General features: G+C 32.0%; 1 protein-coding gene across 2 annotated transcripts; it reads right to left on the bottom strand.

Annotated features, from left to right (window-relative positions):
- Window positions 1-802: 802 nt before the first annotated feature.
- LOC143064639 (uncharacterized) lies at window positions 803-20,220 on the bottom strand. 2 transcript variants are annotated; one of them, XM_076237617.1, is made up of 5 exons: window positions 20,126-20,220; window positions 12,641-12,724; window positions 9,728-11,425; window positions 2,203-2,261; window positions 803-1,216 (listed from the first exon to the last, which is right to left on the bottom strand). In XM_076237617.1, the coding sequence occupies exons 2-4, from the start codon at window positions 12,699-12,701 to the stop codon at window positions 2,236-2,238; spliced, it is 1,785 nt and encodes a 594-aa protein (XP_076093732.1). In that variant the 5' UTR covers window positions 12,702-12,724; window positions 20,126-20,220; the 3' UTR covers window positions 803-1,216; window positions 2,203-2,235. The 2 variants fall into 2 exon arrangements, with proteins under 2 accessions (XP_076093732.1, XP_076093733.1); XM_076237618.1 differs by lacking the exon at window positions 20,126-20,220 and having other exon boundaries at window positions 9,800-11,425; window positions 12,641-12,792.
- Between the last annotated feature and the right edge of the window lie 3,779 nt (window positions 20,221-23,999).

Raw genomic sequence — 23,999 nt, forward strand, 5'->3', positions numbered from 1 at the left:
AACCCCGTTAGATTTATGTACAAGTCAGGAGTCTCTAGTTCAGTAGCTGTCGTTGCAATTTATTCTTGTCTGTCATATTTTATTTTCGTAAATTGATTTGTTTCAATTTGTTTTTCTATCGTGGCAATTGATAGTCGACTATAGTCTCAGAGTTTTTTCTAATTATTAAAGGCCATCAGTTGCAACTATTTAGACACACTCCATGTATGCTCTGGTGGATGGTTGTTTCGTTGGTAATCATACCTCATCTCATTTATTGTTATAATGCGTTCTCTGTAATAGATGAGGTCAAATGTTGTTGGATCCATTGGTACATGGTATTAATTTATGTGACTCTCTCGACGACATACGCTTTATGGGTGTGAAATCATCAATAACAATCCTATTACTTTCAGTATCTTCCTAGCAACATGTCTAACGAAGAACCTTATAATTACTAGCTTCCTGCAACTCTTGAATGTTTCGAAATGGAAACTGACCAGTTTGAGACATTTCAAACCATCGGTGTTAAATAATTACTGAGTGATTCAGACAACTGTGCCTTCCACTACTGGTGCTTACTTTTTTATTCAATTTATCTGAACAGAACATATATATTTCACTCTCTTTGATGCAATAACGAATACATACAAAGGCTCCTTCATATTTCTTTGTTGAATATAGATTCAATAATGTTAATATTGGAAGATACTCAATTACGAGGCTAAATGTGCTGTAGTAAACAAATGTGTTGTTCTTGTGTTAAATTGTGAAAAATTGAAGAAAAAGGCGGAAGTACAGTTTTACAAAATTATAACCCTAATCACATGTATGTTTTATTGAACTGCTATTTACAAAGTATAAAGTTACAACAACAAAAACATTTCAATTTTCAATATAAGCGTTCAGCTACCGATTAGATAATCAGTTTTAAAGCAAATTACTTTTTTAAAATTCTATAACGACCATTTAACGACATAATAAGGAAACATAGAGACATTATTACATGACTTGTAGTTTACTTTTTGGTGTATTAACTTGTATATACAATGTCAGATCATACAAGCTATATCTCTTTAATTGATTATGAAAAGTAACTGCAAAGTCAGATCACCTAAACTATAAAAACCTAAACTTCTATTAAACAAAATATAACGAAGCTGGCTCTGTGTTTTGTAATTAGATTACTTATTAATGGTTGACACATGAAAGCCCCTCTCATTTCAGTTTCGTCTTGCTACAAAAAAAATTGAAAAATAATTAGAAAAAATAACATTTTCCTAACATGTTAATTTTTTGTATCAATTGCATAATATTCGTACTATGATGCACATGCACTAACTATTAACATAAAAAGTTTTATCGTTTGATAGAATAAAATTGTAGTAAACAAGGAAATAACAATACATTTACGACACAGTTATGTTTTTAACATCGATAAGTTATGTTTTATACATCCGTTACATCTCTAATCATGCCCTTTTATCATAACATTATTCCATTTGAGTAGTGTATTCATAAAGAATTTGACCATTTTAGTTCAACTGCTTGTTCAACAGTGATACTACGATACTATCTTATGCTTGTGTTTTTTGCGGAAAACTCTTATTGACTTCGGGAAAAAATCAGTTAAAGTAAGGGAAAAACGTTCAACTCAAACACATTTATACAAAAGTTTACAAATAAACAAATAAAACTTTGTCTAGTTGTCTTTATACCAAAGAACTTGAACATTGATATAAAAAAAAATATGCTTACAAATTATTCTCTAAAATGCTTTCAAAATACTCGAGTAACAAATAATTCTATGTACGACACTTTCGTTGTTTGAGAGTAGTATGAGGGATAACAGTCAAACGAAATCATAGTCAATTAGATTCTGAGATCAGATAAAATATAACTGTGAAAGAATATATGTTTTGTAGAATTATCTAAATGTGCACAATACATTTAAGAATGTATTCAACGTAATGAGAATTTCGTTAAAATTAATTTTGTTTTATCTCTTTTTTAATCATTTTGGAAATAGTCAAATTGAGTTAAATATTGATGTAAATAACAGGAGGAATAGAGTATCCCTGTTTGACTGCGTCGTTAACTTTGTATGCTGATACTATCAGTGTTTAGTCGTTGGTTTCCTGCTTGTATCAAAATGAACAATTATGGACAACACAACATGTTCTTATATCTCTTAATTTCTGTGTTTTAATTTGTGATACTTACGACGCAAAATTTAGTCTGTATACAGAAGTACTATCAACGAGTTCTTCTGGCTGGTGCTACTGTTAAATAGAATAAAGACAGTTTTAGATATGACAAGATTGGTTTACTTATTTTAAGCACTATAATTATATTTCTGATAAATACTCATTTAAGACTGTTTACTCTCTTTTTCGTTTGATATGGTGAAGGAAGCTTGAATAGAAAGAGTTTTTTTCGAATAAGCAAACAGCATGAAAAATCAAAATTTCAATATCAATATAGAATCAAACGTTTTAAACATTATATGCATGAGTATTTCTATATCCATTGAACTATGTGTTAATATTTGTAATCTCTAAAACATCACCAAAAATTTACAGCATGCAACAAGCAATAAGTACTTTTCGAGTTATTTTATTTTTTTATGGCGGGAAAAGGCTTACCCAGACATTTACCTTATATTTAGCAATGGCATTATTTGGGTCTCAAATCATGAGACAAAAAAATCTTCTTATATTTTGGTATTGACCTTTTTATAAGCTTTTGAAGTCTTCTATGAAAAGAAAAGTGGGTGTTATGTGGCAAAATATGTTATTATGTATCGTAGGAAAAAAATCAAAGAGCCAGAACATCATTCTGACAAAATTTCCTAAACCTAACTGGACTACATTTTAAAATAAAATCCAAACAAGAAATGAGTTCAACTGGTGTTTTTAACTTCCTATATAACTCCATATACGAGTGTGTCAATATGACAGTATCTAAAAGCATTAAAAATATAAGTAATAAACGCATATCACACATAAAGCACAAGTGTGCATGAATTTACCATTTGGTTGTGAACTGACAACTACAAATAGTATTTCATTGATGATTAATTTGATGCAAGTTTAAACACAAACGTGTATTTAAAAAAAGTTCTTGTGGTGGTTGGGTCGGGCTAATGGTTTGGTATGATATAATAACCATGACATATACTGTGGATTCATTTATTTTCGTGGGTATCAATTTTCGTGGATTGCTGAAAACTTGCATATTCGTGGATATTTGATTTCGTGGTTTTGACAATCTCTGTATACAAAGCCTATTACAAATATGTATTTCGTTGATAATTTGATTTCGTGGTTCACCTGTATCCACGAAACCCACGAAAATTGGTATCCAACGAATAATAATGAATCCACAGTATCTCGATATAACAGACATCTCAAATTTCTTTGAGTAAGAAATATACAGCATTAAGATAGTCGCTTAAACTAGATATTTATTGTCTGAGAAACACATAAAGACTTGAATAATCCTGTTTACTATATAGTGCAATACTTCAAGCCATTTAAAGAGTAGGACAAGTGAGGGTTCTTTTTCAAATCGCTCTCTATTAATATCCACGTCAAAAATGCAATATAATCTTTGTTAAAATGTTCAAAAGATAACTAACAGAATCAAGAGGAAAATTTGCGTATATTTTCTCTTAATTTCATCACATTAATTGTGACATTTTATTTGTTTGTATTAATCATTTAATCGTGTATTTTGATATAAATCATTTTACTTCAGAATAGATATGTACCTGTTAGCTATCAAATTCTTGACAAAACAAATGGCCATTATATAATACAATGTGTTATTCAAAATTGACATAATATAATGTCTTATTGACGACAACACCATTAGTCTTAATCATTGTATGTCTAGATTTACTCAAGTTGTAATATTTGACGCATGCTCAATCTACCCGGGATTAATTAATACCTTATACAAAGAATGGATACATGACAACATTTTCTTATATGTACATGTTTCGTTTGTCAGACGACATGTGAATGAAGACATTATATATTAGGTATAATGTTTTACAGGTGCCACTGTTTACACCAATTCATTTAATTTATTGTATGCCATTAACAAAGGTTATTGTTTGACCATGTGTTATACATAAAAGTAAGGGCTTAATTGGCTTGTGTTGGTCATCATTTTTTTGAAAAAAATGCTAGGCTCTTATTTTTTGGGTCAATAGTTTTGACAAGAAGTTTAGGTTTACAAGGTAATGAAAACTTGAAATAGATTCTGAGTGATGCTTTATCACATACTAATATTCCCTTATCAAGTTCAAATATTAAATATATGCAAGATTGTTTTACGGAGATCCCCCGTGTGAGAAAAAAAGACAGAAGGTACCAAGGGAAAATTCAAAAAGTCGAAGAAAAACATCTAGACAAGTATTGCAAAACCAGGATAAAACGAACCAGTCCAAAAACACTACCATAAACCCCATCAAAAACCGGAGGAGTGGGCTCAGTCTAAATCGTTTTAAAGTTGGTCAAAAGATTATCATTGTTTTGTGTTTGATTTTCAGTGACAAATATTTGATACATATATTCAGGACAGAAAGAAATCAATAATATTTCTGGTAAGTAGTTTCTGCAAAGTGGAATAAATGTGGGAAATTTAGACTTGCATTGAATAGGGACAGAAAAATAGCCGTACAAATCAGACCACCTACGGATCCGTCAAAGAGTTTTTGCAGATGCATCCGTGCAGAGAGGAATCGTATGAAGATGCTGTATTGCTTTCAAAATTTAAATCAAATAGCACTATAATCTGATAACTTTAATTTGAAAGAAGTAATAGAACAGAATTAACGATCTTGTTTTGTCAGCTGCGTCGCATTTAAGAGTTACTTTTCTATTGTCCTAAATTCATACATTTTCCCATTGCATATTTTCAGGAAGGAAAATATATAAAAATGTACTATTATATAGGTTAACTAATACATGGATTTTATATATGCAGTAGTAAATTACACTGAATTGATTTGAGATAAAAACAATTACACGGAAATCAGAAAGTATAAATGTACAAGGAATGCCTGTAGAGAAATCTAAAAAAAATCTGATCACATTAATTCAGAACAATAGGTACACTCATGTAAAAAAAAGCCAGCCTTTTCTCATAAAAACCGAGTCCAAGACACCTAACACAGGTAATAACATGTATGATTCCAGTGAAAACTATCCTAGCATAGATAATAACAAATATGATTCCAGTGCAAACTATCCTAGCATAGGTAGTAACAAGAATGATTCCAGTGAAACTATCCTAGCATAGGTAATAACAAGAATGTTTCCAGTGCAAACTATCCTAGCACAGGTAATAACAAGAATGATTCTAGTGAAAACTATCCTAGCACAGGTAATAACAAGAATGATTCCAGTGAAACTATCCTAGCATAGGTAATAACAAGAATGTTTCCAGTGCAAACTATCCTAGCACAGGTAATAACAAGAATGATTCTAGTGAAAACTATCCTAGCACAGGTAATAACAAGAATGATTCCAGTGAAACTATCCTAGCATAGGTAATAACAAGAATGTTTCCAGTGCAAACTATCCTAGCACAGGTAATAACAAGAATGATTCTAGTGAAAACTATCCTAGCACAAGTTATAATATACAATTACTGTCTTTTGATGATTTAAATGTGTGGTTTTATTGACTTTTGAAAAACTGATATTTACTGAGGCCAACGAATTCCATGGTAAATTCGAAAAGACGAAATTAATAATAAAAAAAAAAAAAAACTCATGAAATACTAGATGATATGACATGAGATAACACACTCATGAAATGATACAGGATATAACATTGGAAAACACACTCATGAAATAATGCAGGATGTGACATGAGATTAAAAAAAACTCATGAAATAATCCAGGATGTGACATGAGATACCACACTCATGAAATGATCCAGATGTAACATGAGATAACATACTCATGAAATAATCCTGGATGTAACATAAGATAACAAGGCCAGGAAATGCTCGAAGATTTGATACGAGATAGCAAACCCAAGAAATGCTCAACGAAGTAACATGAGAAAACAAACTTATGAAATGTTCTAGGATGTAACATAAGATAAGAAACTTATAAAATGTTCTAGGATGTGACATCAGATAACAAACTCATGAAATGATCTGCATACTACTGACATGTCCTAGCATGTGACATCAGATAACAATGTAGAATATGTTCTAGGATGTGACATGAGATAACAAACTTATAAAATGTTCTAGGATGTAACATGAGATAAAAAAAACTTATGGTGTGTTTTATGAAGTGGTATGAGATAACAAACGCACAAAACGATCCAGGAATTGTCTGTCATGAGATAACAAACACATGAAATGTTCCAGGATGTGACATGAGATAATATACTCATGGAATGATCTACACCCTTAATACATGTCCTAGGGTGTGACATGAGCTAACAAACTCAGGAAATGATTTTGTATGTGACATGAGATAACAAATTCAGGAAATGCCAGAGGATTTAACAAGACTTAGAGTAAAATAACTCATGAAATGCTGAAGAATATGATATGAGATAATCAACTTATTAAATGCTCGACGAGATGACATGAGATAACAAACTCTTAAATGACCCAGATATGGACATGATCTAAAAAAAATTATGAAACGTTCTAAGCTGTAACATGAGATAGTAAACTTATGAAATTATCTAGGATGTGACATGAAATAACAAACTTATGATAAGATCCAAGATGTGAAAGCTTCCATGTAACCGTAACACAAAGAAACAACAATTTATCAGCAGAAGGTACGATATATGTATTATTGTTGAATGCAAGAGCACTGATATAGGACATAGTATGGCAACACATAGTATATAGTATACACAATGTGAAACAAGACTGATAGAAGAGAACAATACAATGATACTATAACTAACCAATAATATCAGATCTAGCTTTGCATGCATTTTTCAAATAGTTACAGAGCTTAATTGTAAGCGATCTAGAATAAGCTTTCAACAAACAAGATAGATAAAAAAAAAAATTAAGACCATGAACAATAATAACGTGGCAAATTTACTCTAAATGTGAGTGTGCTATCTCATGTAAAACCTGGAGCATGTCATGAGTTTGTTATCTCATGTTACATCCTCGAATATTTCAGAAGTTTCACTTAGAAATGGCATTTGCAAACATCTTTAGAAAAAAGTAACGAATAGCGTAGGGCAAATCATTTCGATGACCACCAAAAAGTTGATTTGCTTTGCATATAGTATTAATAGAAATAACTTTAAATTAAATTAAACGTCTGAACCTCATTCGGGAAATGCCTTCCTTTATAAACTTTTAATAAATGCATCCCAAACAAGGTTTTTGTTCAATGTTGTAAGGAGTCCTTAAGATCTGGATATTTCGAACAAAAATGTCATGAAAACATGAATAAGACAAAGGTATATATGAAAGTATGATATATTATGCAAAAACTCTTAATACATTAGAATAAGTGATACATACAGACATATAAATGAGACAATAAACATGGATAACATTGCAGGCTTTAGTGGTGATTATACAGGTATATTAAACTTCGTCGACATATAACTTGGAATTATTTTAATTTTTTCGGAATTATTTCAAGTTTCTCCTTCGACATAACAAAATAGAGAGAGAAGAGTATAAATAGACAATGATTTATGACATGTAAGAATATCAATCCCATAAAAGATGGTGAAATTGTTCACGTATAATAAATAATTCTAGAAGATACAACTTCGAAATGTAATTCTACAAATGAAAACCTTCAAAATTCAACAGTTTACTGATTTTTTCAAAAAACTTAAATTGAGGTTAACAATACTAACGCCTTTTTATAAAAGGTGTATGTAAGTTTATTTTACTGCAGACCGTTCGATTTATACATGTTTTGTTGTTTATCATTGGACAGACTTTAACTGTTTCTAAATCTTTAATTTTACTCCTAGTTATAGCAAATACATTAATTTGCAAACGTTTGAATTTCCTTTGAACATTAAATGTTCAACTCATAACAGTACGGCTATCTTTAGATATCAAAACGGCATCAATATGTTTTATTGTAAAATAGAAAAACACATTCCATTGTCGGTGATTTTGTGAAAATTATATAAGTATAACCCTTCAAGTTACCCAGCCAAAGTGACAGCATTTACACTAGCATAGAAATATATGTTAATAAATGATAGATTAAAAATGATAAGAGAGGGACATTTTAACCATTTTGAAACGGGGTCATTCCTAGAAAGGTCCTATAAAATCTAGACAAAAAGACGTTAAACCAACACAAAAGATAGCACAAATTCTAAGTATTATTCTATGTTATATTAGACATGCTGAGATCTCAAATAACTAGACTTTTCTACAACTGACTTGCATTGATGTATTAATAAGATAGAAGGGGTGTATAAACGATAGATTTTTTTCAATACTTTTAGTCCTGGTATCTATGACGAGTTCATTTGTAGCTTTGGACGTTTTATTCAAAATGATTAAATACAAAATGTCACCGCTTTGCTCAGAAGTACAAGTTATATAAAATTTAAACATGTTTTAAAGAATTGTTCAGGGAAAGATATTATTTTGCAATTGAATGTCTTTATTTGACTAAAAAGTGTTAACTGCATCTAAATATGGAATTGATGATGGGAGTTTTTAACGACCTTGACTGACTATACAGCCCTCGCACGGTCGGAGTTAAATATGTAAAAAACATATGTTTAGCTTTGATACTAACAGAGATATAGTCATTTAAACATTTGTTAATCTATTGTTAGAAACAATTCCGTATAAAAATTATATCATGATTATAAAAAAAATATCTGAGGACGGAATTTTGTGAGACACAAGTTAAAAGTGAAAAAAAAAACATTACCCAGTTACGATTATTTTGCCCATTATACGTAAATGGGCTGTAGTTTTGATTTGTATAAAATTTCCATTACACCATAACTCATGGTGTTGCTCCTAATTAAGGAGGCTTATACTGAGCATACATGTTTGCATTTAGAACGCGTTAAACGGCATCTGACTACCAACAAAATTATACATGGAGATTCGAGACATACAACCAAGTAACAAAATTGTAAAACAGATGGTAAAATTCTAGATTTACGTAAACAATGGCGAAACAAATATTATTTATACTTTAAAATGCAAGATATCGAATTATTCCGTCCACTGAATTTTATTTAAAAATAATATGTTATTGCTATGAATGTTTTCATTTTAATGATATGAAAATTAATATCTCTCGAACTGTCTCAGTGGCAATCACAACTTCGTTGCAAAATTGTAGTTTTTTTTAATGATATAGCATAAACAGCCCAAAACCTAAATGATTAAGTTAGTAAAACAAATCTGGTTTACTCCCTAATATTTTCACGTCTTACATATCATTTTTGTATAAAATTTTGTGGACGGAATTTCGACATGATCTTTTAAAAGATATTCGGAACAAAATAAAGAAATGTAAAATTAGCATGTAAGTAAAAATATGCGAATGAAGGGTTCCTGGGAGTAATTATTTGAAGTTCATCAGAAACGAAATGCTTTAAAATGTTTTTGATGCAGTATATTTGCCGTATGTTATTTATAATGGATTTTTAGGATTGAGAAAAGGAAATATGATCACACATGCAGTCTACACTATTTCTGTTATCATCTACTTCTCTACAATCTACAAGTTATCTACACTAACCCTTGTTAATAGGAGGGTCTATCAAATTCAATACAGTCCTACTATCACCGACTACCTGCACCTGTCCCTGACCTGGAAAACGTAATCCTTGTGAAGGCTGTCCCCATGAAGAAAATCCTTGACCAGTAAATCCACTGGATGGAGGCTGTTGTGGAGGTTGTGATCCAGGTGTTTGTTGTCCTCCTGTCATTTGACTTTGACCTGTTGATCCAGACGGTGGAACAATTGAGTCGAGCTGACCTTGAGCTTCTAACTCACGACCTTTATTGGCCTGTGCTGCAGCTTGTTCATTAGTCATATTATTAACTAATTGTTGTGTAATTTTTTCTATATCTGTATCGGATAAATCAACGCCTCTGTATAATATATTTCCATTTATATCAGATATTGTGATTATTTCCGAAACAGATGTAGGAGGACCACCATTAGAACCACTCTGCATCACTGCAGCATCGGCTGGACTAATTGGTGGTGCTATTTCAACTTCGCCTGGTAAAAGTGAAGGCGCACCTGGAGGAATAAATACTCCCGACGATGGTCTACCAACCCCCAGAGGTCGTGTTATTGTTTGTGAAGGAAATGCTACGGGTTGAACTCCTGTCGGTTGTGCTATTGCACCTGTATTAGCAATATTAGCTGGTTGGGGTGCAAATGGCTGCTGACTTCCGATAGATTGTGCTGGTCTTAAGGTTTGTGGTGCTCCGAAAGTTTGAGGCGTTCCGAAATTTGTTGGTGTTCCAATGTTTTGTGGTGTTCCGAAATTTTGAGGCGCTCCAATATTTTGTGGTGTTCCGAAATTTTGTGGTGTTCCAAAATTTTGTTGGTTACCAGGTCCAAACATTTGTGGCGGTCTGAATGCTTGTTGTGTTCCAATTGTCTGTTGTGACTGTCTGTCTGGGGTTTGACCTTGCTGAGGATTAAAGGCTGTTGGAAATTGATTTGCTGCTGGTTGTGCGCGAGCTGTTTGAGAAGGGAATGTCATAGTTTGTTGGATCCTATTACCAAGGTTTTGTCCTGGCTGTATACTGCTCATGTCAATACTACCAATATTTTGAGGCATTACAGCCTGAGGTTGATTTCTAGGTCCTCTTTGTTGTTGACCTGGAGTACCTCTTTGTTGTTGACCTGGAATACCTCCTGGTAATCGTTGTCCGAAAGGCATACCACCTGGTCTCTGAAAATTAAAATTTGGGGGTTGTCCTTGTGCTCGGTTAAAACCGGGGAACGAGGGCATTCCAAATTGAGCTCTGTTTAAGCCTTGGGCTGTTGCACCTCCTGCAGTTGCAGCACCATTGGTCTGTGTACCTGCTCCAGCAAACCCCCCTGATGCAGGAGCAGGAGAAAGTTGTCTCGTCAATTCGTCTCCTGTTGCTCCCCCAAATCTGCCTGTAAAACCTTGCCTTCCTCCAGCCAACACATTATTAACACCAGCAACTGCGGGAGCATTAAATGGAGTTCTCGGAAGCGCATTCCGAAGTTGCTGCGGTAACATATTTGACAACTGTCTAGTCAATGGTTGAAATCCTGGAGGAGATGGAATGCCTCCATTTAGTCCAAATTGCATTCCTGGAAAACCAGATCTCTGACCATTTAAAAATCGTTGCATTCTTTGCATTCCTGGCATTCCTGGCATTCCTTGCATCCCAAATATATTACGTTGACCAAGCATATTCTGTCCAATAGCGGAGGGACGTTGACCTGCATAGTGAATAAAAGTGTATTAAAGTCATATGAAACTTCAAATTAAAAAAAAAATGATGCATACGTTTTTTTATAACTAATTGGGCTAGTTGTTATTAAATGAATGTACATATACTTTTTCTCAAGAAAATTCTATAATTTGTCCAAATTTTAAAAGAAACAGCTTTTTTTGTTTGCTACTAGTGATCAATTCTCCGATATGTTTTTCGTATGCAGTGAACTCAGTGTGACCTTTCTCGTAAAAATCCGGTGCTCGCAATAGGCATGGACTTGCCATTGAAATAAACTGTTATCTTATTGTACATGTAAAACACGTACTCAATATCCATGCTTCTTTATTGATTGTTTACTAAGGTGACAATCGGTAAACTACGGCTTTAAAACACGACAATCAACTAGGTGCATTATTTTCACATCATACAAAACCAAGAGATTTTTTTACGTAAAAAATGATAAAATCGTGCACAAAAGACTAAGTTTATGATAAAGACATAAGACATTATTTTATTTTACCAATTATGGGCCCTTGTCTGGCAAGATACATGAACATCATAATACAAATTCAATGATTATTATAGAACAAATTTTTAAATGTATTGTTCAAGAATTGTAAAAACATTATTTTTCTTCATTCACTCGTTTCGTATGACTTTTAAGCGTTGGCTGTCTACTTGTTTTGAAAATAAATTGTAAATAAATTATACCTGTTTATGTGTAAATATTGACTGATACCGATCACTATCGATGTTCTCTGTTAAAGTGCAATTGTACTCAATTTTCACGCTGTATGATTAACATTTTCTACTCTAATACTGTAATTTGCTTCAATTTGTCAACTTTTCATTATAATTTTGAATTAGTATATTTTTTTTTTGCAGTTATGTAAAAGACAAGACAAAATACTTGTATATAAATGTACAAAATATTGGGGCTTAAACCCAAAATAGGAAGCATTTTTGGTATGTATGTGTGTTTGTACTGGGACAAATATCTTGTACAAGTCTGTATGTTTATGCAACATTGTTTTTTGACTATTTACTGAATAATCTATCTTTTTCAATGCATTACATAAATAAACTTGTTTTAAAAATACATCTATAATACCGATAACACCCGAAGCAGTACCATATTGTGCATAAAATCAAAGAAACAAGATAGGCGCTTGTTTATATACTAGTAATTATATATAGATATATACATAAAAAAACTTACCATTAGTAAATATTATGTTTAACAGTAAGACTGTAATTCCAAATATATGTAAGAAAGTCATCTTTAACAGTTAATTGTAAAAATCTGCAAGAAACAAAAAAGTGTAAGTCGATCAGTAACTTCAATCATTTGACAACATGTTTGAATGGTTACGTTTGATTAGTATAAAGGCCTATAATCACCCGTCGTTTGTCAAACTAACTTGTACAATACTAAGACACGTCCCTTTAGGCAATACGCTTCTCTCATACATTCATATCAACCACTAAACTTTTCATGCAATTCATCTTATTTTTAAATTGATGATTTTTTTATTTTCAAATTCGTGTTTATTTCTTTTAGTCTGACATTTAACGTGATGCCATAAATCCTAAGGTTAAAATTAAACAATGTTTTAATTCAACTCTGTACAAGAAACAAATACAAAATGTTTATAATCAATTTCTCCTTTCAAATAATCTCTAATTAATTTGTTCAATATATCAAATTTAGAAATATATGAAAACAACCATAGTTTATATCGACTACGATTTGAGATACTGGCCGATGCTCAGTATGACTGGTACGTCCTTTGAAATAAATCGCCTATACGACTAGAATCGGTATACATATAGATATCAATAAAACATGTTTTCTTGATCACATACATTTGTTATTAAATACTTTTGTTATGTTATATTTAATTATTTTCAACATTTTTATTTCCATTCTATATAAAAAAAATATTCATTTAATTTTAATTTCAATCATCAAAGTAAAAATAGATATTGTATGTGCATGTACCGCAGTGGCGGATCCAGGGGGGTTCCGGGGGTTGGAACCCCCCTTTTTTGGCCGATCAATGCATTTGAATGGGAGCATATAGTTGGAACCCCCCCCCCCCCCTTTACTCTGTGTTGGGAACCGCCACTGTACCGAGGTGTATCTGATCACAGATTATGAAAAAAAAACTTGCGCCTTTTAAAAATCGTTTTAAAAAGAATTAGATTAAATGAAAAAGTCACATTGAGCAATAGTACAATACATGTAGAGCCAAACAATACCTCTCGTGCTGGATTAAGAAGTTCCGATCTTAACTTTTTAAAAGTCATTCCGTTTACTATATATATTTACATAGATTGTTGTACATGTATTACTATAGTATACGGTGATCACAAAAAAAAAATATCGAAGAAAAACATATCCAATTGTATGTAGCAATTCATAGTACACTTATTTATCATTGACACACTATATGTGAAGAAATCAGTAAAAGTATGTTCGCAGTCATCTTGTACCTAGTAGGTTTTGTGATAGATGCTTATTCTGTTCTTAAACTGTATGGTCAAGCCAAAGATGTAAAACTTGCAGAAGTGCGTTATTTAATGAACAAGAGGAAAAGAGGTAAAAACAACGACTGGTCGCCTCTAAGTAGAATCACATGTTTTTCAACATATCGTTCACTCCGTGTGTCGGTCTAGTACAAAACAAGTCAGATTCATACATTTCAAAACACTTTATAACGGTTAATTTTGAATATCCATGTAAAATTTGTCTCGAGAGGCTAACCATCCAACATTCAATTGATCATACAATATAACCAATCATTTAGAACGTATATTACATTTGTCTAGTGTAACATCAGGCTTAATAATGTAATGGAAGGCAAGCACACATAGTTATAATGATTACTGACCCGAAGGTTAATTGATAAAGGGGAATTAGACACACAGCTGACAAAAAAAAACAAGTTATACTTTTAGGGGATTTTTTCAAACATTGTAAAAGCGGAATATAAACTTATATTTCGCTATTAGTAATCGGTTTGATCAATTGTGTCTAAAAAACATCGATGATGTAAAATTGGCTTGCAAGTCAATATGCAAACCCTTTGAATCCGTATTCAGTAACAAAACATTTAAAAAAATGCCAACATTGAAAAGTGAAACTAGGTAGTAATCGGAAAGATCCCTTTATTTGACTGAGTCTGTCTGAGTACTTTTATTTATATGTATGTTAAAACTTTCTGAATTCTTCGAAGACCATCACGATTGTTAATTAGATGGCTTCTTTTCTAAGATACACACGAAATGTTGATATATGCACTTTAGAAATTAGTCCATGCATTGTAATTTGTTTCTTTTGGACTTTTTGTAAATTGGAAATAAGTGATGAGATTTTGAGTCGAATCAGTGAACATGAATTTGACAGCTAATACCGGTTTCAACTATGACTATAGATGATCTATACATGTTTTACGATTGAATTTAACATCACGTTAAAAGTTTAACAAATGTGTTAACGTGATTTCAAAACGGAAATAAAGAATAAAGAAGATAATTCTTATTTTAAAATGACCACATAAAGTCTTGTCATATGGACAATGGACTGCAGGCGAAATATTTTCATCTTTGATTTTACATTAATCATCCATTTCATAATTCTAAAACAAGCAGAATTACCTTTAATTGCTTACATCCACTTCATTTGAACTTTGACGGACATTTGTCTTTTTGAAAATTATACCACATCCCCTTATTTTATTTAGAAGCTTACCTTAAGTATTCGTTTAAAGTCGTTCTTTTTAGGCTTCAGTAGGTCATATATTGACGCAGTAAAGGTTTGACATTATAACTATTTGCCTTTTAACGTTATTCTTTAGTTTTGTGCATACTAAATTGAGTATTCGTGGTCTGATAAACGAAACAACTAACTGCTAGCCCACATAACTCGGAATTAATTGTTTCACAAATATATAAAATAGAAATCATCCAGTTCTCGCACAAAACCATTGTAAAAAGTTTGATAAAGATGTGATTCCACGTTTTAGCGTATGTCCAATTAATAACAAAAGTAATATAAAGAATTTGACAAAATTCAGTTTATGACTAATTTGCGTCATGAATTAAAAATTATTGGATTTTTTGGTTATTTTCAATCTTTCAAGTTTGTATGTTATGTATGTATGATCGGTCAACGAGATATAACCAGAGAAAAAATACCTTAATGCCGAATAAAAGAAGATAATGTATTATGTGTGGCATACGCTAACGAGACAGAAACCCAACGACAAAAATAATCCTATGACATGTCAAGGTCTACATAGATGTTTATTTCACCAATGAAACTAAGCAGCAGATGTAGCTTACAGTAACTACTAGTTGTGTTAGTGCTGAGTATTGAACGGATAAGGCCAGCACTTACCAACTGTTGGTTTTACAGTTCGTTTACTGTTTTGTTGTTACATTTCACCTCTCTTGGGTTAAGGAAGGTGATTGACCGTTCACAAGAATGTGTTAACACCACCATATTCTTTATATGTAAGTCAGGAGCATGTTATTTAATGGTTGCTAAGTCAGGAACATGTTATCTACTGATTGCTAAGTCTGCGTGTTATCTAATGGTTGCCTGTCATATTGGTTTAGGAGCGTGTTACCTAATGGTTGCCTGTCATAATGGATCATTAAGCTATTAGTTTTTTCGTGATTTATATTCTTCATTATTTGTCACGACGCGACCTTTTTTAGTGTAATATATAGCATAGGTTTTCTCATTGTTGAGGGTCGCACGGTAAACAGTAGATGTTTACTTCATTCTTTTTTGTCTTTGATTTTTGGTGGATATTTGCCTCGTTTGGAATCATAACATATGAGCATATATATGGTTTTATACTTATATCTTCTCATAATAACAAGACTTGATATTAATTGTTTTAGTGCATTTCCGCCAAATTGTTGACTTATTATGATACATGTATACATGTATACTTGTATACATATACATCACAGATGTCATTCGAATTTTAGTTGAGATAAATGTTAGATTATTTGCCTGAAAGTACAATAAATTTTGTGTTACTTTTGGTCTAATCTATCGTTCTCGATCGCATGGGTTAGCCAAATGTTTTGCTTATGTGTTTTAACTAGAGGTTTGCAGTCGCCTTACTTGTTGTTACCCAACCTTGCACACATAAATGTTAACCCTATCATCCACATAGTGGTAATCTGATACAGATGTTGCCCATCCATCGTGACAAACTATTTATTAATTGGTACTCTGGATTCGGATTCCTCCGTATATTTCGGATCGGGATACCCGGTGTGAGAAGGGTACAATAAAATATTTCCGCGTATTTCGGATCGGGATACCCGGTGTGAGAAGGGTACAGTAAAATATTTCCGTGTATTTCGGATCAGGATACCCGGTGTGAGAAGGGTACAATAAAATATTTTTATCAGCAAAATAACATAACAAAAAACAACAGAAACCTCAAGAAAAGAAATACGATCTTTAACAATTGACAAGTGTCTATACCACATCTATTTGGTTGTATTTCAACAAAGAATACCAAAAGTCTGTCATTATCACACGTTGATTTTTTTTACAAAAAAAAAACACTAAGATTTTATAACCGAAGACAACGACTCAACTGTACTTCGACAAAAACATGTGGTTGGATTACACGATATATTTTCTTTAATCTAACCATTGTTTTATGTAATCGCGATCATTTGATACGATACCTTATCAAAGATTTCAGCCATATAGAAAGCTAGCTCTAAATAGATATCGTCCGTCCTACATCCAAGTAGATTTCATACATCAACTTCATAAAGAGTAAAAAAAACCCTGATCTTTTGCAATGCTTGAAGTAAATACATATAACTACTACAAGTGATGAACATAATTTCAATATAGAAAACAAAATAAAAAATGTTAAATTTCAATAATGTTGAACCTATTAATCAATGACTTTTCGCAAAATTCAAAAGAATAATAATACTAAATAAACTCATCATAGATACCAGGACTAAATTTAGTATATACGCCAGACGCGCGTTTCGTCTACAAAAGACTCATCAGTAACGCTCGAATCCAAAAAAGTTAAAAAGGCCAAATAAAGTACAAAGTTGAAGAGCATTGAGGACAAAAATTCCTAAAAGTTTTGCCAAATACAGCTAAGGTAATTTATGCCTGAGGTAGAAAAGTCTTAGTATTTCAAAAAATTCAAAAATTTGTAAACCGTAAATTCATAAATATAACCATATCAATGACAATTCATGTCAGCACAAAAAGTGCTGACTACTGGGCTTGTGATACCCTCGGGGAAATAAATCTCCACCAGCAATGGCATCGACCTAGTGGTTGTAAATAAACTCATCATAGATACCAGGACTAAAATTTAAAGCATCCAAAGCGCTGTTCTTGATTTACCATTTACCAAGATGCTGAAATCCTTACACGATTGTAAAAATACGTAAACATCAATATGACCAAAATGTACCTTAAAGGAAAGTCAAATTCATATTGAGTCATATTTGTCAGATAATTGGAACCTTAGTTTCTTTACACTGATTGTTTTAATGTCATTTGCAATCTTTCTCTTTAATTAATTTGAGACACTTTCATTTAAACTTAGATACAGAAATTGACATAGATGGTCCGACTCGGTTTAGAACAAAAATTACAACCACAGTGATGATTTCAGTTTTCCATTTGTAAATTTCACACTTCTACATGTAGCAAAATTTCAACTTCCCCTGCATATCAACGATATATCTTTCGGTTGATAGGATATTCCCGAATAGGATTTGCTATCCTGATTTCTTAAATAGAGGGTTATGGCTTACAAGGAAGCAATGGAAGTGTTAGCTTTAATTGGTGAAGTTGCAGTCGTCCTTTCGGAAATTTAACAGACGGCAGCAAAAGATGACTAGCTTTCATATATATATATATATATATATATATATATATATATATATATATATATGTTCCATTTGTCGTAACCAAAATACCGTCCTCTTATCCTGGGAAGTAACCTACCGAATTAGACTTATCACCAGGTTTGTATGTTCATATAACATGTGGAGCAGGATCTGCTTACCAATTGTGCAATTGGATATTTTTCTTCTTTTTGAATTCATGCATATGCTAGGTTCTGTTGAAAATCATCAAACGCTCGATTGACAAAAAAAACAAAAAAAAAACAAAAAAAAAACAAAACACAATGTTTATCTATATATTTATGTTAGAAAGGAGACGTCGAAATTCAACAGTCCAAAATGAAATAAGTAACTAATATTTAAGCTTTTTCGTTATGAACTGTTTATGATTATAAAAACTTAAAAAAGAAATGTTAATCAAAGTATTTCGGCAAGACGGCTTCTACTGAAAGAGGAACGAAAGATACCAGAGAGACAGTCAAACTCATTAATCGAAAATATACTGACACTGAAACAGACAAACAATAGTACACATGACACAACATAGAAAATAAAGATGCCGTGTTGCTTATGTGATAACAAATCCGTAAAATAGTCTTAATTCAATAGGTCACATTCATAAAAGAGAGGGGATTGTAGTTACGACGCAATGAACATATCCGATATCATTTGTGAAACGTTTATTCCTTAACGGTCAACCAACTCGTGATGGCGTCCGTAAAATTTACAAAGGGATGATTTCAACTTCACCATTTGGAACTCTTGGTTTAATAGCGTATAGCCCTTTAAAGGCAAGTGCAATGATATTTGGAGAAAACCAATAACAATGCGCGACTAGTACGCGGCATATGTCATGAATTTTGTGATCAAAATATACGTTTGTCTATTTAATACCATAATTCTATTCCCAAAAACTGTTATTTTTACATTTAAAAACAATACACTGAATATAATTTAGAAATCGCGTCGGCGAACATTTCATTTTATTTTTTTCCACCTATAGTAACGTTTAAACATCTCTGTGATGATTGTATTTCAGTAACTGCTGTTTAATACCACAAAATACGAGACATACGAATCCATCAACACCTAAAGTACATGTTACACCTATACTATCAGATAGGCAACCACACAAAATATCGTTATACATGACGTGGCACTCGAAATCTACTGGCAATTTTCAGGGTGCAAATCATGCTGCTAATATCACAATTATGAATAAAAAGAAAATAACACTAAAATATACTACCTTCTTATAATTGTACTATGATGAAAAGAAACAAGAAGTATATTTTACCATTCCAAAACACCCCCCTTTTCTCTGACATCGTCAAAATGTTGGTATAATGGTGATGTGTTTTTTTTTTTACTTCTGTTCTGAGACTACAACGTATATACTGACTGCATGTCAATATCCTAACTATAACACATAGTTTATAGTAGTCTCAATTTCATATATAATATCATGTTTATTTTTAAAAAAATAAAAAATTCAAACCGAATTTCCTTTAACCCATACTTGTGAAATCCTAGAATGCGAGAAAAATTAAACAGAATGAACCTGGAAAAGTAATTGAAACACATCGAATACCGTATGATATATTTCGATAGAAATTTTGCCATTAAATGGTGTGGATTATTGGTATTATTTAGTCAAAACATACATATATTTGAATTACTTTAAGGAATATTTAGGGAAGAAAAAAAATCTTATTCAACGCCATGCCTGTTGCCTGTTTTTTTTTGTGTGTGTGAAATGTTTATAAATAGTTATTAAACTTACTGTAAAAATTGAACACATCAGTTTCTTGACCTGTTTTATATATCCATTTTTCTGAAAGGAAATAAAATTACGTAAATTGTTCCATGATATCCCTACGTATACCTACTCACTCAACTTCCGAATGCAAACACAGGTTTTTGGGGGTTTGACTAAGGATAATTCTGGGTGACATTTACACCACATTTCATGGCTTAATTATCAATGCAGAAATGCAAGGTACAGGATTTCATGTGAATTGTTGAGAAGAAAAGAAAAAGATTATTTTTAAACTTACAAAAAATGGAATTTTAGTAAATATTGTACACCGAAATCATCAGGAATATTTTTGATTTAATGCATAAACGAAGAAAATGTCCAATTGATGTTAATAATCCTTAAAGACAAAAGGTATCTTAGCTATACAATAAATGAACATATCTACATATTTATACAATCATTATTTACAAGTCCCCAAGTATGTGCCTTCAAATAATGATAAAAAAAGCATGTATGATAACTGATAGATCATAATAAATATTTATTGTTCTTATATGTTTTCGGATGGCCCTTGACCTTTATACATATATATATAACACCGATGATACAATCAGTGTTATGTAGTATATACTGGTCATTCGTTGAGAAATATTTTCACGGTCCGTTTAGACAATATACGATGGAAATAAAACAGGTAGTATCCAATTCATTTTACGAAACATTTAAGGCATAGAAATTGAGACTACATTTTGTATTTTCAAAACTACTCGGAATTAGAACATATTCCAGGAAGTAATCAAAGTTTTTGTGGTTTAAAGTTATCGGTCTTTAAAAGTAGGTTATTTTCATGGTTTCCCACAATTGCCGTCATTTCCAAATAAATTTCGAGGTAAACAACTTAACAACTTAATTTTATTGCTAAATCATGCAAAAGTCATTGGCACATGTAATACAAAGTATTCCCCTAATACATTGTACTGTGACAAATTGAGATTTATTTATAACAAGTCATTATGACAATTATCATGCTTATCACTTACATTTCTATTATACATGTTACCACCTTCCAACAACAATTTTTCTATATGATAGAGGGTTGTTGCTTACGAAGAAGCTAGGGTTCCTAGTGGTTAAGCTGAACACATTCCTTCACAAGCGTTTCATACGTATACGCCACCAGGATGTGGTAGATCGTTTTGGAATATCTGTGTCGCAGTGACCAAACTGTCGTAACTTACCCGTCATCTTGTTCGACACTCCAAATGTTCCATTTGTATAATTTAGAGTGACTTTGCTGATATTAGCCTTTCAAGAGATATGAACAAAATTAAAATACGACTACAATAAATGGTTGTGCAAGGGTGCTTATAATGCAATGTTCAATAAAAATTGCACTTTAAAAATCATAAGACTCCTGTAAAAATAATTATTATAGATCAGCACTGATTGAAATATAATTTTATAAAATCCGCCAAGCATTGAACACCTGAGAGTGCTCATTAAACCAGACAGCGACGCGTCGCAGTGACCTTGTCCCGAAATTTAGATGTTTGATTTTAACGGTTGACCAATGAACCATCAATATGAGGTCAGGCAGACGTGTTCACCGTAAAATATTTATATAGTCCAGCTGTATTTGTCTCATTACGTACATCAACGGAAAAAATACCAATTCCTCCATCTGACATTTATCTTTGCAATTTTTCTAGAGGACAAATCATATTATACTTCTCATAAAACTTACTGAAAAAATCATAGACGTATTATATTGACAAAACCTTTTTTCAGTCATTACGCCAAAGACACTAGATATGTCTTAGTTTGGACCTGCATAATGATTGTCTCACCTTTAACATCAAACCTTTCAATTGGTCGTCGCTCGTGTCCAACACAGCAAAGTGAAAGATCTGATTTTAATGAAATTGCACCTTTACCGACATCGTCAAAAGCATGACGAAACTACAACGGCATGAAATCGAGATTGATGGAAGCAAATTAAATTGCACATTAAAAAAAATCAAGCACTTTCATTTACTGATTACCATTAGTTCTGGTGTTAAAATGACAATTGTTAATGGGAAAATGCAGCTTGAACATTGTATGTGTTGTGTGATTAAAATAATAACACAACGTTTACTGCTGTTGACATTTTACCTATTATGTCTGATTATTTTGTTCACGAAATCGTTGTCAATATAATGAAATTGTATGTGACTGTCATACAAGTAAGATGTTTAACTAGCTATAAAACCAGGTTTAATCCACCATTTTCTACATAAGAAAATGTCTGTACCAAGTCAGAAATATGACAGTTGTTAACTTGTCTATTCGTTTGATGTTTTTTGAGCTTTTGATATTGCCAGTTGATTAGGGACTTTCAGTTTTGAAGTTTCATCGGAGTTCACTATTTTTTTTATTTTACTTTTTAAAGAAAAAAACATAAACTAATACAATATTTAGATTATATGCCAAACAAGTCAATGCAATCACTTATGATTTGCATAACAAGCTAAAAAAGGTTGAAATTTTAGGAAGAGTCAATGGTATAAAAATAAACTTGGGGGTTTAATTTTGCACGTGAACATACACCAATATATCAGCCAAACCTTTAGGATTTTAAGTATTAATAAATAAACTATCATCATTCATGTGATAAGATTTTGTTGACATGTTTGAAATAAACCATCTTCGCTAGCCAAGGGTTACGATCCACTTCCCTCCTCTCCACCATTGACGGATTGAAATAAGATTTCGGAGACACAAGGTAATGATTTTCATTGGTTGCAGTCGAAACTCGCTGCATCCAATCAAAAAGCGCCTATAACATGATCACGTGTATTTGTAGAAAGTGTATGTAGACAATTGCCACGTGCTTATTGTGCAACAAGTCTTTACATTCCTAAACATACGACTATATTAAGTGACAACGTGAATGTTTTTAATCAACTAATAGAAGTTCCTGTGTATGTTTCTTGCACAAATGCATGCATGTCAACGTATATTTTCGTTTCCTGCTCATATCCAACTATCTCCGTCATCACGTGACTTTTACACTTCTGTTGTATATCATTAATGGCCGATAGATTATCAATGAAAGTGAACGGGGTACATAGATAAAACGGTCATAACTTTTTTGTTATAAAGTATATTTTTCCTTCCAACCCCGCGTTTTACAGTTTATAAATTTTTACAATTAAATATGTTTTACGTTTCAGTTCAGAAATATGATTTCGTGCTTCGAAATAAGTTTGAAAATTGAGGTGACATAGCCACACAGCCTCCGTTGACATCTTCGTTAAAACTCGACAAAATTGCAATGGGACCTTTTTGTAAAATGAATTTTCTCAATTAATTTATTGTTACTTATATCCTTCCAACCTCTAAAAAGATCGACAACATATTTATTTAAAGTAAATGGCAAACCATATCAGTTCAGGTATTAAACTTTTTGCTTCGAAATTTGTTTGAAAAGTTCATATTTTGGCAGTCTTCAGCAATATTTTCAAAATGGCGGACACTGTTGAAGGTTCATAACGACACGACATGCCGGTATTCATTTAGTTATAAATCAAAAAGTAATATTTCAAATATTTATCAAAGTGTGTCTTTTTGTACTTAAGAAATTTCTTTTTTCACATGTTCTTCAATATATTTATTAGAAACAGTCTCTCACACTAAAAATAAAGATTTACATGCACCGACCATGCAGTTTAGAACATTGATAGCGTGGGGCGACATGGACATATATATTTTTGAAGATTTGTACGATGAAAATCGTAAAATTGTTAGATGCATGTCTTTTCAATAATTGTCTTACTTTAATGCAGCATATATTTAAACACTATTTCCCTCTGTGAAAGTGGATGCATGCTATTTGTTTTGATAAAATTTCGAAGTT

Source organism: Mytilus galloprovincialis, chromosome 2 (genome assembly GCF_965363235.1).
Source record: "Mytilus galloprovincialis chromosome 2, xbMytGall1.hap1.1, whole genome shotgun sequence".
Classification (NCBI taxonomy): Eukaryota; Metazoa; Mollusca; class Bivalvia; order Mytilida; family Mytilidae; genus Mytilus; species Mytilus galloprovincialis.

Bases quoted from the DNA above. Each gene is read 5' to 3' on its own strand.
- LOC143064639 (XM_076237617.1), bottom strand. From the start codon at position 12,701: ATGACTTTCTTACATATATTTGGAATTACAGTCTTACTGTTAAACATA. The intron at 11,426-12,640 runs GTAAGTTTTTTT...TTCACTATGCAG, and splicing joins AAACATAATATTTACTAATG to GTCAACGTCCCTCCGCTATT. The intron at 2,262-9,727 runs GTTAGTGTAGAT...TCTATTTAACAG, and splicing joins AGACCCTCCTATTAACAAGG to TAGCACCAGCCAGAAGAACT.